Source organism: Rhamphochromis sp. 'chilingali' (assembly GCF_963969265.1).
Source record: "Rhamphochromis sp. 'chilingali' genome assembly, chromosome: 18".
NCBI classification, from domain to species: Eukaryota; Metazoa; Chordata; class Actinopteri; order Cichliformes; family Cichlidae; genus Rhamphochromis; species Rhamphochromis sp. 'chilingali'.
In genome coordinates, this window is record NC_137945.1 from 17122125 (window position 1) to 17139313 (window position 17189).

Below are 17189 nucleotides of genomic sequence, written 5' to 3' on the forward strand. Positions count from 1 at the left end.
TCGTTTAGCGTGCACTGACAGATGAATTGAACATCGAGTGGTCACAGATTATAGATCTTTACCTGCTGAGTTTCCTGTGCTTGCTGCTGTTGCTCTTCGTCATATTCTTCAGTTCCTCAGATGGGAGGACCATGCCACTGTCGGTCTGCTCATCCTGAAACCAAAAGTATCAGTGTTAATAGATATCCTTGATGTGATATGTTTTCAAATTAGCAGAAGTGGAGGTGTTTTCTTACATCAGGGGTGGTTTGGTCCTCGCAAGGCAAATGCTCAAAAGTCTGCAGTGTGGCCATGCCCCTCATGTAACTGCACAGATTGGGTTCAGATTGAAAAAGCAAGTTGGAAATAGAGGAAAGTCACTTTCTGTCCATTTTTTTGGTTTTATTTCTCAAGACTTCTATATTAGAATTTATTATTCATGACCGTTCAAGTTGACACTTATGTGCTGCACTTGCTCATTCTCTTTGTTTTTCCTTTTTTTTTTTTTTTTACCTCAGGTTTGTGACTGCAAGCGGATTTTCTTTGAAGGCCTCACAGCGATCGCTTTCTCCAGTCATAAAAGATCCCAGAGGAATATAATCCTTCCCATCCTGTTAAAGAGAAAGTATGAATTGGGGGCATTTTTAAGGCCCTTTGTGTAGACAAATGTTGTTGTAATGATCTCTGACCTGTTGCACTCTCGCTTGTAGCAGCTCTCCCATTGTCTCCACCAAGTTAGTGAAGGTGGGTCGGTCGGCGGGGTTGCCCTCCCAACATGCTAGCATTGTGCTGTAACTGTACACAGAAGACACACAGGTACACAGCATTTGCAGAACTCTGCAGTAATGTGAAAAACTAAATATAAGCACCTTTAACACCTTTGCAAAACCACTTTTGGCAGCAATAAAGTTTAAGTAATCATTTTCGGTATGTCAATGACATCCCGAGATCCTGTGGCTGCAAAACAAGCCCAAATCATCACCTTTTCTCCACCACCGTGCAGCTGGTATGAGGTGTTTGTGCTGATATGCTATATTTGGCTTTCACCAAACAAGGTGCTCTGCCAAAGGTCTCCACTTTGCACAATTAATCAAATTTTTTATCTTGATCATGATTTTCTTTTTGCCTCACGCAATTAAATTGAGCACGACTGGGTGATATTTTAATTGCATACAAAAGCAGATCAAGCACTTTCTAAATCAGCACCTGACCACACGCTGCATATACTGATCACAGCTTCTCCCTGCACACAGTGCAGCTTAAAGTTTCCTGAACTGGTCTGGACAAGCAACAAAATCTATGACAAGATTTATAAATCAGTCACATTAAAAGACTTATTTATGACAAAATTCAAATGGGAAGTGCTCGTCCCTCAAATTCGATCATCATCATCAACACACACCTGAATTCCCCAGAAGAGCAGACTGCCCAAACTTCTACTTTCATAGAAGCAGCTCATTGTTGAAAACAAGTTAATCACGTGCATCTGATTATTAGCACCAGGCTGCTCCTTACCCTCTTAAAGCCTATGGAAAAAGTAAGAATGTGTCTGATTGCACACAAACAGACATGATAGCAGACATAATAAACTGGAAAGTGCGACACACAGATAGCAACAGAGAAAAAAAGTGTCTACTCTAAACACACTTAAAGATTAGCAGTATGATAACAGAATGGCTGTTTTGGGAGTCCAAAACAAACATCTTTCTGTGAAACTAAGAGCTGTGGTTAAGGTTGAAGTCAGTGGTTGGACCTATTTTGGGTTCAAACATCCGCTCAGATCTCTGGTGAACAGAAGGTGGCAAAACCTGCTCCTAACCAGCTCGATCAAAGTTGATCAAGTTGAACAAAAGAGAGCAAATATCAATCAGCTTATCTGAACTTGAATAACCTTAAATGAACCTTAACCTTAAATTGTAAGTTAAAGGTCAATTAAGGATATATAGTTTTTGATTGTTTAAACTTCTAAAAAAACCCGTTTAACTCTTTAACTTTCATACACACACACGGTCAAAACAGTGTCCAAAGTTTTAAATAATGAGGTCAGCATATGTGAAGATGATCCCTGTTTGCCCACAGCTCAGGCTTCAGACAGCACTGAATGCTTTGATTTTGTCGTAGTCTAGCATGAGCTCTGTGCGATATCAAAGAGAGCAGATATGCATAATGTGGCTATCCGAGGCGCACGGCTCTGGCTGTAAAGACACCAACTCCGCCCACATGCTGTTCAAACCTTTTGTTTGTGACGAGCACACAATTAGAAGAAAGCCTGCTTAATAAGAAGGCCTTAACGGAGGCTCACAGAGAGAGGAGCTAAGCAGCTTCTGTTAGACAGTGGACGAGCTACATAAGAGCTGCACAAGTTGCTAAAGTTTAGCCAAGAATAAAAATAACAGAGCTGGAAATGAGCATTGGTCACCTTACAGTGTTTTTTCAAAAGAGGATAACTTTATCAACCATTTCAGATCTTTTAAACCTTCCCATCCATCACCCATTGATCGATCAATAGGTCTGGATGGGTCCCTGGACCGAAGGTCAATCAGTAAATAGATAGTGGAGTATATTTCCTCCCCATAAGCAGCTGTTAATAGAAAGTGATTGAAGAGACTGGCTATGATTGTTTGTTTTTTTTTGTTTTTTTTTTTCCATTTGATTCACCTTTTATTGTTTATTTTATTTTCACTTAATGAATACGGGACAGACTTGACTGGGGGAAAGAAGGGGAGAAAGAAAGAGGGAAAGAGAAACAGCTGAGAAGAGGGACGGGGGAGAAGGGCAAAAGACAAAAACCAACAGAACGGGCAGAGAAAAAAAATGCATATATCAATCACCTGGATCACCTGCTGAGAAAGAAAAAAGAAAACAAGCAGAAGAGAACAAGAGTAATAGAATAAACAACATCACAATGATATATGGGAATATGACAGTAAATACTAAATGTTAAACATTATTGTGCAGCACATAAGATCAACAGAACACAGTGTGCTTTGAGGTAGGAGCCAAAAAGGGTGTAGTTTGTGGGTGTGATCGCCCGTGTGTACACCTGTGAGCATGGACGCGCTTGTTTTTTGTTTTTTTAAAAGGTTCCTTCATGTAATAATCTGCTAGAGGGTGCGGGGGGGCCACAGCCCCGTCCTCCAGGGCGTGAAGCAGGTATGGAGGAGATCAAAACTCCAGACATCCAGAGGCCCCCAGAACACAAGAGACCAAGGAAGACCAACAGAGGGGCAGCTGCGCCACTGTCCCGGAAAGAGCTGAGGAGAGTCCCAGATGAGGGCTCACTCAGCAGCCGCGGAGCAGAAGCCAGGGGGAGTTGCAGTGACGCGCCCGTGAGCTCCGCCGGCAGCCAGCTGCGCCTGAGTGACCGAGCCCCAGGCCGAGAGGCCGGGGGCACCCCACCTCCGAAGTGGCCCGAGCGAGCCCCAGGCTCCAGGCCCCGATAAGCGGCCGCCAAGGAGTGAGCCGGTGTGTACCTGGACGCCCATCCCCGGACACAAAGAACCACCAACGCACCGATGTCTGAGGGGGTCCGCCACTGGCAGGGGAAGTGGTGGTAGGGGGAGATAGGCCTCCAAACCTTGGAGGGCCTGAGATGTCCCCAGAGAGGTGGCGCCTGACACCCAACCTGACATATAGACACAGACATACAGGCACACACAGATACAAACATCCATTCCCACCCTCATGCTCTCATATGCACTTACTCCACACTCAACCAACGTGGAGACAGACATAAAGAGACGTTGTACACACGATCACACTCCCCAAGCGTACTCTACAAACCGGGTCTAGGTGCCCCCGCCCCTGGAGGGGGGAACTGCACCCAGACCCAGGTGGTGTTTCCCTTTTCCCTGCGGTGGGGGGAGGCAGATCGCCCCGACTCCGCAGCAGCAGGAAGGCTCCACACTCCAGACCGCAGTCGGACAGCCAACTCCTCCTCCTAGTCCTAGCCCCCCTGCTCCAGCAGGTCGCAGAGAACGGGGGTGAGAGAAGACTCCGAACCTCCCTCCACCCGCTCATTGTAGTGTTGATGCATGTGTGTTCTAAGGTGCATTTAAAACCCAGGAGGGCATGGAGCTACCTGCCAGAGAGCAGCAGGTAAGCGCATGGTCCCTCCTGCTAGCCCTCAATGTCTACGTGTATTTAAAATTGAGAGGTGGGCAACGATGCCAGGGGTGGGGTGTACACCCTGATGGTACTTTGGGCTCCGTGTATCGTGCCCACCCCCAAGATCCTATATGTATGTGTAATGAGAGTGTGAGTAATGTGAATGTCTAAGTTGTGGGATAAAATTGAGGCAGAGGCAGCCAGAAGGGGACAGAGGGGGGGGGGGTAGCCTCCTCTGCACCCTGGTGACATACCCCTACTCCAAGGCCCTGCATGTGTGGGTGGTTGTGGTGGAGCGGGAAGAGGGAGGCAGCTGGAGATGGGGAGGGAAGGAAGGGAGGGGCAAGTGACCCCTCCCTGGGGCCAGCTCCCCCGCTGACCCCAGTAGGCACCCCCATACTCCGCGACCCGCCAGGGAAAGGGGGCCCAGGCCCATCCAGACCGGGCCCAGTGCAGCAGCGCCGCCCGGCCCCACAGAGCCCGGGACAGTCCACCCAACCCCACCACAGAGAAAACTGCACCCACCCCACCATCCACTCATCTTCCAGACTACATAAGACAATAAACACCCAGGCTGAGATCTTCCTCCACCTCTCCTGTATCTCCCCCTCCTGCAGAGGGAGCTCCTGAGGAGAGGAAAGCTCCTCAGAATCTCCCCCACCAGTTGAAGAGCCCCCCAGGTGGCTCGACGCACCGACGGCACCCTGCTCCAGGGCTGGGCCCCCATGCACCCACCCGCCCACAACCCCGGCAACACACCAACCAGGACCCAAGCCCCCGAGGCCCGGTCCGGGTCCCAGCCCAGAGACGGAGCGCCCCCAGAACCTCACGCCCATCCCGGACCCACCCAGGGGCAGCCAGGCTACCAGGTCAGTAACCACGTCCGTCAGCACAGACCCTCCCCTAGCCCCGCTGCACGCAGCCGCGAGGAAACAGTCACCGGAGAGCCAACAGAGCCCCTAACCGGACATGACCGCTACCCCGGGTTGAGCCCCCCAAGGAAGATGCCTCCGGGGAACCCCCCGACGCCCTAAGCCTGTCCCTACCCCCACACCAATCACAACAGTGAAGGCGGGACCAAACTATGACCCCCCACCCCCACTAGGTGATGGAGCTGATCAAAGGAGCCCAGAGCAATTGATCTGATGTGGTGGCAGAGGCTGTATCAAGACTAATGTAATCTAATAGATAATTTCTATATTGGTTAGAATTAAGATTATTTTTATTTTTCCAGTTCATGAGGACTGTTTTCTTGGCTATGCATAGGGCAGTGAAAACCATATGGGCGATATTCTTTTCTGAAGTGACATTATCTAAGCTGCCCAACAAACACACTAAGGGGGAAGTTGGAATGTTACATTTCAGACACTTCGATAAGTCTTCACATATCTCGCGCCAAAACTTCTGAACTGGTGGACAGAACCAAAGAGCGTGGATATAATTGTCCGGTGAATTGGTTTGGCAGTGTGAGCAGTTGTTGGTAGACGTAAAGCCCATCTTGAACATCCGATGACCTGTATAGTGCACTCTATGTAATATTTTGTATTGAATTAATTGAAGACTGGGATTTCTAATTAGATGAAAGGTTTTTAAGCAAATCTGAGACCAGAAGTTTAGGTCTAAGTTAACTGATAAATCCGCTTCCCATTTTGCAATAGGAAGTGATATTGATTCATCTGTTTTAGAAAGCATTCTGTATATTTTGGATAGTAATTTGGGGGGTTTAAGAGTAAGAAATTGAACCACACTTGGTGGTGTTTGTAGTTCAACTTGACCCGGTTTAAATTTCTTTTTTACTATGGATTTAATTTGTTGATATTCTAAAAATCTTTTCTTGTTGATCCCATATTGTGTAACTAGTCCGTCAAATGAAATAAATTCTGTTCCTTCTAGTATATGTTCTAAATATTTGATTCCTTTATCACTCCAATCTGAAAAGTTTATCATATTATTGTTTTGTAATATGTCAGGGTTGTTCCAGATAGGTGTACGTTTGCATGGGATTAATGAAGACGCCGTCAATTTTAGAAACTCCCACCATGCTGTCAGAGAAGAGCTGATGTTGATGCTTTTAAAGTATTCATGTCATTGGATGTTTGAGCTGATAAATGGTAGGTCTGAGATCTCTAGATTATTGCAGAGTGCTTGTTCTACATCTAGCCAAGGTTCATCTAAGAGGGTGTGTTTTAGCCATCCTGAGATAAACTGAAGCCTGTTGGCTAAGAAGTAGTGCTGAAAGTTAGGCAGTTCTAGTCCTCCTTTATCCTTGGTCTTTTGTAGTGTTTTTAAGCTTATACGTGGGGGTTTATTTTTCCAAAGGAATTTGGACATACATGAATCTAGAGATCTGAACCAATCTTGTGGCGGTTTAGTTGGGATCATTGAGAATAAATAATTTATTTTTGGTAAGACCATCATTTTTATAGCGGCAACCCTTCCCATGAGTGATATGGGTAGACATTTCCATCTAGCCAGATCATCTTCTACCTTCTTTAAAAGTGGGATATGGTTTAATTTAGTTAGATCTGCAAGCTTGGGAGAAACATTAATACCTAAATATTTTATATTTCCCGATTGCAGTGGTGTAGAAGAGGAATTATGGAAGGAGCAATTAATCGGTAGGACTGTAGATTTTGACCAGTTAATTGAGTAATCTGATATTCTTGCAAAAGAGTTTATCAATTCAATCACCCCAGAGATATTGGTTTGTGAATTTTGGAGAAAGAGTAACACATCATCCGCATAAAGGCTGATTTTATGTTCCACGTTCTTGCATTTTATGCCCTTAATTACTGAATTCTGTCTAATTGCTGCTGCTAGTGGTTCAATAAAAATTGCAAATAGTGAAGGGGAGAGTGGGCATCCCTGCCTGGTGCCCCTCAAGAGACAGAAGCTGGAGGATGTCTGGTCATTTGTTCTGACACAAGCTGTTGGGGAATTATATAATATTTTTAACCAGTTTATGAAAGAGGATCCAAAACCAAATTTGTGTAAAGTTGCAAATAGAAATTTCCAGTTAACTCTGTCAAACGCTTTTTCTGCGTCTAAAGAGAATATTGTAGTTTCTAGGTTTTTACTGTATGAGTAGTCTATCAAATTAAGTACCGTAATTGTCGGGCTATAAGCCGCTACTTTTTGCACAAGCTTTGAACCCTGCGGCTTTTAGTCAGGTGCGGCTTTTCTATGGATTTTCCATGATTTTTGTGATATCGTAAGACGATTTGTTTTGTTTGTTCCGCTGTTGTACGGCACTACGTTGCCTGGCGGAAGGATCGGGGTTCAAGAGTGGTATGTTAGTCACATGTCCGTCCGCCAGGCAACGTAGTGCCGTACGAAGTAGCGCGAAAAACAAACTTCAAAGTAGCGCTACGCATTCAGCAGGAGGCGTGGATGACGAGCGGCGATAAACTTGCGAAAAGCAAGTTATGCCCAACTCCACCGGTGGATTCTGACAGCGTGGAAAAGTGCGAAAACATCCACGATCACCAACGGATTTTGAAGGGCTGGACTGCTGCATGATGGAGAGGAGGACACCGCCACGGCCCTTCTGAGGGTGTTCGACTCTGACTCTGACACTGACAACGAGGATTTCTTTGGTTTTGAAAGTGACAACGAAGGAGAGAAGCGGAGAGTGGATGACGAAGCCATCCTGAGCCTGTTCGTTTCCGACATTGGAGAAGAGGACTTTGGTGGTTTTAGTGCGCAGGAAGAAGAGAAAGATGGTGAATGACTGACTTTTCTTCTTGTTAAAGCCGTGTCACTGCACCTGAGCCTAAAAGGTAGTCCGAATCTATTTTTCTGGTGTGCTGTAGGTTACTGTTATGTACTACATGTGCAAATATGTACCCATAACTTGTTTTTCAAAATATTAATAAAAGGGGTGTGTCTCCAAACAGCCATCTCTTTCCTGACAATTCCCTTTGTGCATATTCTCTTACATATGATAAGTCAACATTGAAACACCTGCGGCTTTTAGTCAGGTGCGGCTAATGTATGTACAAAACAGGATTTTCCCCTGATTTTCGCTTGTGCGGCTAATATTCAGGTGCGCTTTGTAGTCCGGGAAATACGGTAATCTACTTGTTGATGAGTGCCTACCTTTTATGAAACCAGTTTGGTCAGGATGAATTAAGAGGGGGGTTATTTTCTCCAGTCTCTTTGAGAGAGCTTTGCAGATTATTTTAAGGTCTACATTTATAAGGGATATTGGACGATAGCTTGAGGGACTGGCTATGATGATGCGCTGACAACTAAAGATTAGCAACACATTTTGTTCTTGGAGTTCTACATGCAGGGATTTTCTTACTGTACAAAATAATAAGGTATACATTTCTGCACAACCCAAACCACCAGCTCTCCAAATCGCTGTGCAGCTGTGCAATTTTTGAGAAATAAATATCAGCTCACATCTCAGGCGTGCTGTATTCTGGCACCCGCATCCTTGTTCCCCCTTTCAGCCTGTGGCAGAACTCTTCATCTATGTGAAGTCCAGGGTACGGGGACGCTCCTATTAAGTGCACACATTTTGGTTCATGAGGCTCATATGCTTGTGCAGACATTATGTAATGATTGTCCATCCCGTGCCTATGTTCAGAAAAAGCACAGGTCTCTTACCCAAAGAGAAGATCTCCCACAGCAGTATGCCGTAGGACCACACGTCACTCTGGGTGGTGAACACCTTGTCAAAGATGGACTCGGGAGACATCCACTTGAGAGGGAGTCGGGCCTGGCAGACGGTGAAGACACAGGATTACCAAACCTGGCTTATGTGAGAAAACTTTGAAGGATGGCTGATTCCAAAGAATCGCAACAAATCTTTTTAGGGAAAACAAGTTCATGATTTTTTGCTTCATACCTTTGAACCACTCAACATAATGAGTTTATTTATTTATAAAAGCCTTGGTGATAGACTGCCATGACAAAACTACTTCCCCATTTTGGACTGAAAACCACACTATATGAACAACACTTTGCAAGATGTGTCACTTTGTGTAAAAAAAAAAAAAAAAAAGAGTAGTGTGTCATCTTTTTCAAACTAGGTTCCTCAGAAATACTCACATCTCCTTTGCGGACGTAGTCGGGGTCTTTGTAGATGTCCCTGGCCAGGCCGAAGTCACATATCTTCACCACTTTATTGTCTGACAGTAAAACGTTCCTCGCGGCCAGGTCTCTGTGAATACACTGATGCAGGCGCACACAGAACACAGATGAGGACATAAAACCAGTATACGTGTATGTGTATGCCCACAGGTGGAATAGCAAAGAGTCAGACCTTGCGAGAGGCCAGAAACTCCATTCCTCGTGCCACCTGAAAGCTGAAAGAAATGAGATCCTCCAAGTAAAGAGGGGAATTGGGAGCAGTTTGTGGATCTAGAAGCAGAAGAAACAGAGAGGTGTCAAAAGCAGTTTGATTAATGACGAGAATAAAATGTTCACCAGGCTCAGGTCTTACAGAGGCCCTGCTCATCTCTCTCATCAAAGTCTGTGTGAAAGCTGCTCTGGTCGTCGGACACGCTGCTGTCCCAACACTGCCCTCCACCTTTTACTCCAGCCAGCTGAGTGAATCAAATAAAATACTGCATGATGAAGTAAAATTTAACATCTTTAAGATCGTCCAAGTTGCTGGTGAACCACATAGTGGTAGGTTTAGGGTTAGACTGCAGTTTAACTGTATATCAAACATGCCTTACAAAGCACGTGTCTTGCAGGTATTTTGGTCTTACAGCTCCTCTGCTATAAGATTACACTTCAGGTATGTTAGATTGGATTGAGGACTGAGGCAGACGTGTCCTCTGAGATCTTCTAAATTGTAGTTTTTAAATTATTTGTTAGTGGAAAATGAATGAAAACATATTTTGCTTTTGGGAACTGAAGAAACTTTTGAGCTATTTGTGAACTTTGAAATTAGAGAACATTGTGTCCCACTTAAGAACTGATAAACATCTTTGAACTTAAAACCGATTGCAGAAGTGAGTTTTTTAAGTGTACGGTTTTGTAACCGTGTACAGCACAAGGGAGTTAGTATTGTTCTGTCAACCACAAGTAACTCAAAGGTCTGTTTTATTTTAAAAAATAAGTTCAGCAGCTGAACTCACCCGGTCTTGTACAAACACGTCTCTCTTGTTCTTTAAGAAGGTTGAAAGATTTCCAAAACGACAGTACTCGACAATGACCATGAGCGGTCCTGTACACACAGGACAGACACACAGTAAGTAAGTGCAAGGCAAGGTTATCACAGCTAACTAAACCTAAACTAAAACTTAAAGTAGATGTGAAAAAAAAAAACACAGTTTAGTTAAGAAGAAATAAAAATAAAAACTGGACTTTTGAACAAAAATAATTTAACTGAAATTATTTTGTGAACTTGTAAACTTACAAATTAAATACAAATATAGAGGAAATATCCTTAACTTTAGTATTAGTTAGTGTGATAAACATTATAGTAAATTATGTTCTTACAAATTTGGTAAAACTTTGCCTGATGAGGCTTTGATGGATGTGCTTATTGAGTTTGTTTTTACAGATTTTCCTAAATATGACATATGTCCTCTATTCAATAATAATTAAAAATAAAAATAGAAGATCAAAGCTAATGGAAGAATAGTGAAATTAATAAGACCTAACCCAAAACAAATGGGTTTCAAAGAGTTAAAACTAAACTGAAGTGACAAAAAACTGTCTTGAAACTGACTGAAACTAAACTGAATTAAATTAATAAATGAATTAATAAATAAAATAATGATAAAACACAATAAATACAACAAACTGTAATAACTCTGTTGTAAGGCCACAGATGCGCAGGTTCAATTAAATTAACAGGAACACAGTGACTCCACACATATGTGGTGACAAATGCATGGAAACCCCTCGACACACACACACACACACACACACACACACACACACACACACACACACCAGAGGTGTGGACTCGAGTCACATGACTTGGACTCGAGTCAGACTCGAGTCATTAATTTTATGACTTTAGACTTGACTTGAAAAAATGTTCTAAGACTTGTGACTTGACTTGGACTTTTACACCAATGACCTGGGACTTGAATTGGACTTGAACCGGTTTACTTGAAAAGACTTGATATTTTACCCCAAATATAAAATTTAACATGCATATTATATAGAGATTGAAAATGTGACGTCATTCACGGGTAGAACCGCAAAGGATTCTGGGAACTCGTGGCAAGCGGTACTAGCGCACGCAGGCTTTCAATTAAAATCAGTTATACAGCGATAAAAAGAAACACAAAAATGTCAAGAAGCCGTTTTATTATTAACTGCAATAGCCGGTCGCATGACAGCCACTGGAAGCCGACGGGTAAAGAGATCGGTTGTTATCGGATTACGTCATTGAGGAGAAATTGTTCGAGCCATGTTTCCGAAGTAACAAAGACGCGACGGATGGCCTGGATTGCAGCCATTCAAAGATCAAATATAACGTCCCAGAACACTCCAGCTCACAGGTTAGTCTGCTCCAAGCATTTACACGAAGGTCAGTGTTTTTTAGTAGTTAATACGTCATTTTCATAACATAATTGGTGATATAGGTTACAAGCAAGTCTGGCGCTGAACAGAAATTGTCGCGCTATGCTCCTTTATTTATTGTGCATAAATAGTGAATTGTCCTGACACAATATTGCGTTTCGCTTCTGTTATTATGGTACATTGACAAAAACATATACTTTTATTCACAGGATAAAACAGGTTTTTTGTATCACTAATTGCCCAGTACGATTACAGCATACAGTATTATTGTCACTGCTACATTTCTGTGATGGGTACCAGAAATTATTTCCACTACTAATTAATTACCGTTGAGCTCAAAGGTCCTATTAATAAACGGTTAAGGAATGTGTATTTATGACGACAATTTGTGAGACTGGTAAACTTATGATACGTACGATGGTCTTTCGTTCTACACGGTGCATTTCAAGGTCCTGCACCCATCCGTCGGTAAACTGTACCTGGGCTTGTTGCAGTGACCTGAAGTTACTAAACTTCATGATCGTATGCGCTCACTCCAAGAACCGTATAATTATAAATATGCATATAAATATGCTAAGATGAGATAGCTGACTTCATCTAACTAGCAAATGTTGTCCAGGCTACGTTGGTGATACAGTTTTTTTTAATGTGTATGATATTTTTGTCATGCGATTTTAAAGCTGGTCCTACAACCGCATCCAAGAATAACATGCAGCTTATCTCAGAACTGTTGGTGAAAATTATTCTTGGAGCTAGGTTTAATTGAGCTGCATTTTAAAGAGGTGCAATTTCACAATTTGTGTATATTTTCTAAGTTCACTATTTTGTCATGTGTTGAGAAAAACACAGATTTTAAAATTACATGGTCTAATATTTACATTTAGCATATAACTGCAACATTATTTTTTCGTTTTTTTTTTTTAAAGACTCGAAAGGACTTGAAATTCAAAATTTCAGACTTGTGACTTGACTCGGACTTTTACACCAGTGACTTGAGACTCGACTCTGACTTGCCTGACATTACTTGAGACTTGACTTGAGACTTGAGGATAAAGACTTGAGACTTACTTGAGACTTGCAAAACAATGACTTGGTCCCACCTCTGACACACACACACACACACACACACACACACACACACACACACACACACACACACACACACACACACACACACACACACACCTCCTGGTTTGGTGCAAGCTCCCAGAAGGTTCACGACATTCAGATGGTTTCCAATGTGGTTGAGGATCTTCAGTTCAGTCATCAATGCGTTGTGTTCGCTGGCTGTAGCGCCCTCTGGTGGATAGAAGGAAGAATAGTAAAGTGAGTGTCAGAAAAGGGTTTTAGTAATAAGGTAAGGGTAAGGGTTTTAGGTAGTTAAATTTAACCGAATATCATGGACCTAACCTTTGAGCATCTTCACAGCCACAGTCTTGCAGCTGGTGCCGTTGTCTATACCAAATGCAGTTGCCTGCATGACTTTACCAAAGGCCCCACGGCCTAGAAGCTTTCCTGAGAGAAAAAAGACAGCGTGAGAATGTGAATGAAACGGATACGGGAGGTGTGTTTTGTGTCTTTTTAAAACAACTCAGTTAATTATGATTATCATCCAATCCAGATGTGAGGAGCTGATAACAGAAGACTTTAGACCGTACCAGCTGCCCATCTGTCCAAATCCCGCCCTGATGACCGTAAGAGCTGATTAGTTTCGGTAAACACTGTTTACATGTCTCATGCTGGGGTTAATTAGCTGAGCACAGACAACACAGACTAAAAGTCTGATTAATGGAATGAGAGTCACTCCCAATAATAAGCTGATAAGGTCTATGAGAAAATCCTTGTGTTGTTACGTGGGCTTAAATACCTCCTTTCGCTCCCACTGCATTCACAACATCAGTCTGATCTCAGCCCACACAAGAGTATCAGCTAAAAACAAATTTTCTTTAATAGATTGAACCAGCATACCTAATTTCAGGCGCTCCCGGGGGAACTCCCATTGGTTGGGGTCATAATGCAACCTCTCGCACTGCTCATCTATCGGCCCCTCTCCTGTGTCCAGTACGATTGACAAGTACTCGGTTTTGGTGTATGAGCTGTTGGGCTTTGGAAGACAGTCGGTATCAGTTAAAAGAAAAAAAGAAAAGAGAAAATACTTACTACCGTTTTTCATCCAGAACCTGGCAGATCAGCTTTAGAGGGACTCTGAGACATTGAAAAGCAAGCGGACATAAATAACTATAAAGTCAGATTTTTAGTTACTGTGAAGCTGAGAGCATCTTTAAAAGGTTTGTCTATGCATAAAGGAGACATTAAAATCATAGATTTGTCATCAAATCATGTCGTCAAAAGCTATTATTTAATGAGCTAGTTTCATTTATCATATTCTATTATAATATACGATATTATATATTTTATATGTATCATATTATTACTATTATTACTGTATATAAATGTACCAGCATAGAGCATAGTTTGCACCCTAGCAACCGTTTTCTCTAACAACGGCACGTTGAAAAGGAAAATTTTTTTTAAATTGTGCAAATTAATTGTGCATTCAAATGCACAATTAATTTGTTTTTGTGCCTATCGATGTCAACGCATTAATTTGTATATTCTGTTGTAGACTAAGCCGTCGAGCGGTTTCCGTAGTGTAGTGGTTATCACGTTCGCCTCACACGCGAAAGGTCCCCGGTTCGAAACCGGGCAGAAACAGACCTTTACTTTAATCTCTCTAAAATAAATAAATAAATAAATAAATAACTGAATATCCCGGAGGAACCCACCCGAGGGATTAATAAAGTATCATCTAATCATCTAGTTTAATCTAAGCCACTAGTTCTTTAAGCATATACAAACACCTTGCATCAGTCTAGGAAAATAAAATTATTACGGAAATTGTTATTTACTAGCATAAAAATATTCACTGAGAAAAACATGTGAAAGAGGAGAGGGAGGTTAAAGGAAGAGCTGAGGTGCTGGTGAAAAATCGCCCTCAATCCCAACACAGTTAACTTTGGTTCTGTGAATTCAGGATGATCGCCAAAACATGATGGGCATTTGTCATGGTCATCCTCCATCAGTTATTCTTTCAGAGACATAGAAAACATAACTGACTGCAGGATGGAGTACCTGCGCCAACTTGGAGGGGTAAGCGGATCTTAAGAGTAAAAGTGGAGCCTCTTCCTGCCCATCTAAAGCTACCACCAAAGCTAATGGGATAATGGTAGGGCAGAAGTGCTACAGTGTGGGAAACACTTAGACAAATAAAATAAAAGTGACAGTACGCAAACTGCTGTGAGGCAATCAAATTGGCAGGAGAGTGAGAAACACTCAGCCACATGACAAACAGATGAAAATAGCATATACAACACTGTAGGATCACAACACAAGGCGGCTGCGCAGCAAAAAGGCTCAGCTCTATTATTCACAATCAGCACCTGTGATGTCGACATGGCTGTTGGATAATGGCTATTACTGTAGTGTTGCCTCTGTACATAATTACAGTGGATGCGATAGAAGTGGAAGACGTTCAGTTTTAATTACAGGGATTTGCAAAAGTATTGGATTTACTGTTTATGAGTTATAGACATTTTTTATACAGATTGCCTCGTTTTTAGAGGCTCAGAAATAATTGGCAAGCAGTTTCATAAGCCAGTGAGGGCTTTCCCCCATTTCTTTTAATGACAAACTAAACAGATGAAAGATCTGGAGCTGGTCTGATTCCAAGAAACAGAGGTCATTATTAGACCGAGAAAACGCTCAAATAAACCTATCAGCGAGAGAGGAAAAAAGAAGGAATGCAGTGGGCAGCTCTGCAACATCAAGGGGCCTCAAAAAGAGTCATGGAAAAACTAGTTTGGACAGATGAAACCAAGGTTACCAAAATGATGGGAGGAAAAAAAAAGATTGGAGAAAGAGAGAAACTGTGGATGGATTGTGAAGTGTACAGGATAATGATCTAAAGCATACTGTAAAAGCAATCTAGGACTTTTTCAAATATATGAAGTATAGAAAACATAAAAGTGATAGTACATATTTTTCTCATTATGCATAAAACAACAACAAAAAAAACAAGCAAAATAATCCTCTCACCTGCTTCATTTTTCGTATGAAGAGCGTGATCAAAAACCAAAAGAGAGCAGCCACCACACAGGTACAGGTGAGAGTAGGGATTTCAAGAAATGAGCTTTCTGGAGCACCTGCACACATAAACACACCCAGTAGCTTAATGCTGCTTAAGTCTCAAGGTATTTATTCTTTACTCTACATAAAAATCCTGAGCAGCGGAGGGTAGAATATATGTACATAAAAGAATATATTAATTGATAAAATTAATGTTTATTCCTTTTTGCAGTTATGAGAATTACAATAGTTTATCAGACTGAGGTACTTGATGCTTTAATTATCCATCCGAATGGGGTCACTGTGATTTCAAGGTCACATAACGCACAGAGACCATCATCCTTCCCTCTCATTAAATGTGGGTTTATTACTATTTTCAAATCTTTTTAATGGGATGATGAAGAAATGCCCAGCTCACTACTATGTGGAGCCTCTTGGAGACGTAGGCCGGACCCTTCCGGAGGAAATAAAAATGGGAGACAGCTTCCTTCCTCACTGATCCGAACACAACAACACACACACACACACACACACACACACACACACACACACACACACACACACACACACACACACACGGTCAGTTCTCTTTTTCCAGACCTGGACTGGGAGGAACCCCAGAGGTCCTGCCTCCTCTACTACCTCCGGACGTCAGTGTGTGTGTGTGTGTGTGTGTGTGGGTGGGTGGGTGTGTGAATGAGGGAAACTGAACAAAAGGCTGAGTACGTTTATGTTAAGACGTACTTTGATCAATGTTTACTTAGAAATTAATAAACAGACGTTCATCATCCTCCATTAATAGAACTGACACACTCTCTGTATAAACACTACATCAAAACAATGTGATGTACTTTACTAAATGTCTGCATCCACATTACACACCTATTTAAACACGTGAAAACAAAGCACGTTCAAAAGTGGTTATATATGGATGTGTTACATAGGCAACTGTGTGGAGAGCCAATTAAAAGGCAGCGATTCTTACCGCTAACCCATATGTAGGCCGAGCTCTCAGCAGACCCCCTCTCATTGGTTGCCTGGCACGTATAGAGACCCTCGTCCTCCACTGTGATCCGGTCAATATGGAGACTTGCTTCCTCTGCTGATATAACAATACCTAAAGACGGCATCAAATAAATTACAGACCACCGGTTTACCGCTAAAGTTTACGCGTTAAAATTTCTTTACCTGATCCCTGCAGCAGAGGACGCTGGTCTTTGTACCATGTGATGGTTGGGGGTGGGACCCCTCGAGATGGACAGCTGAGGGTCACTGAGCTGCTAACATTAACGGTGCAATCTGTCAAATTACTCACCAGGACAGGAGGCTCCAGGACTGAAGGGGGAGAAAGAGATGAATTATGATAACTTTAATCTGAATTTTCTGCTTAATCTGTCTCATGTAATATTTGAGAGATTGTGTATTTATGGGACTTATATTGCCACTAGTACTACTTCTAATAATAATAATGAGCTCAAAAA

General features: G+C 42.5%; 1 protein-coding gene across 1 annotated transcript in view; it reads right to left on the reverse strand.

Moving 5' to 3' along the window:
- The window catches only part of flt1 (fms related receptor tyrosine kinase 1), a 52576-nt gene that overhangs the window by 4406 nt on the left and 30981 nt on the right, over positions 1 to 17189 (reverse strand). Inside the window, exons 14-29 of the mRNA XM_080864917.1 lie at positions 16897 to 17043; positions 16694 to 16825; positions 15679 to 15785; positions 13552 to 13687; positions 12994 to 13098; positions 12769 to 12882; positions 10182 to 10270; positions 9539 to 9641; positions 9359 to 9456; positions 9145 to 9267; positions 8701 to 8812; positions 8494 to 8593; positions 669 to 774; positions 493 to 590; positions 237 to 306; positions 63 to 154 (exon numbers count right to left, since the gene is read on the reverse strand). Of these exons, the coding sequence (XP_080721043.1) occupies positions 63 to 154; positions 237 to 306; positions 493 to 590; positions 669 to 774; positions 8494 to 8593; positions 8701 to 8812; positions 9145 to 9267; positions 9359 to 9456; positions 9539 to 9641; positions 10182 to 10270; positions 12769 to 12882; positions 12994 to 13098; positions 13552 to 13687; positions 15679 to 15785; positions 16694 to 16825; positions 16897 to 17043 (1732 nt within the window). The remainder of the gene's footprint in view (positions 1 to 62; positions 155 to 236; positions 307 to 492; positions 591 to 668; positions 775 to 8493; positions 8594 to 8700; positions 8813 to 9144; positions 9268 to 9358; positions 9457 to 9538; positions 9642 to 10181; positions 10271 to 12768; positions 12883 to 12993; positions 13099 to 13551; positions 13688 to 15678; positions 15786 to 16693; positions 16826 to 16896; positions 17044 to 17189) is intronic.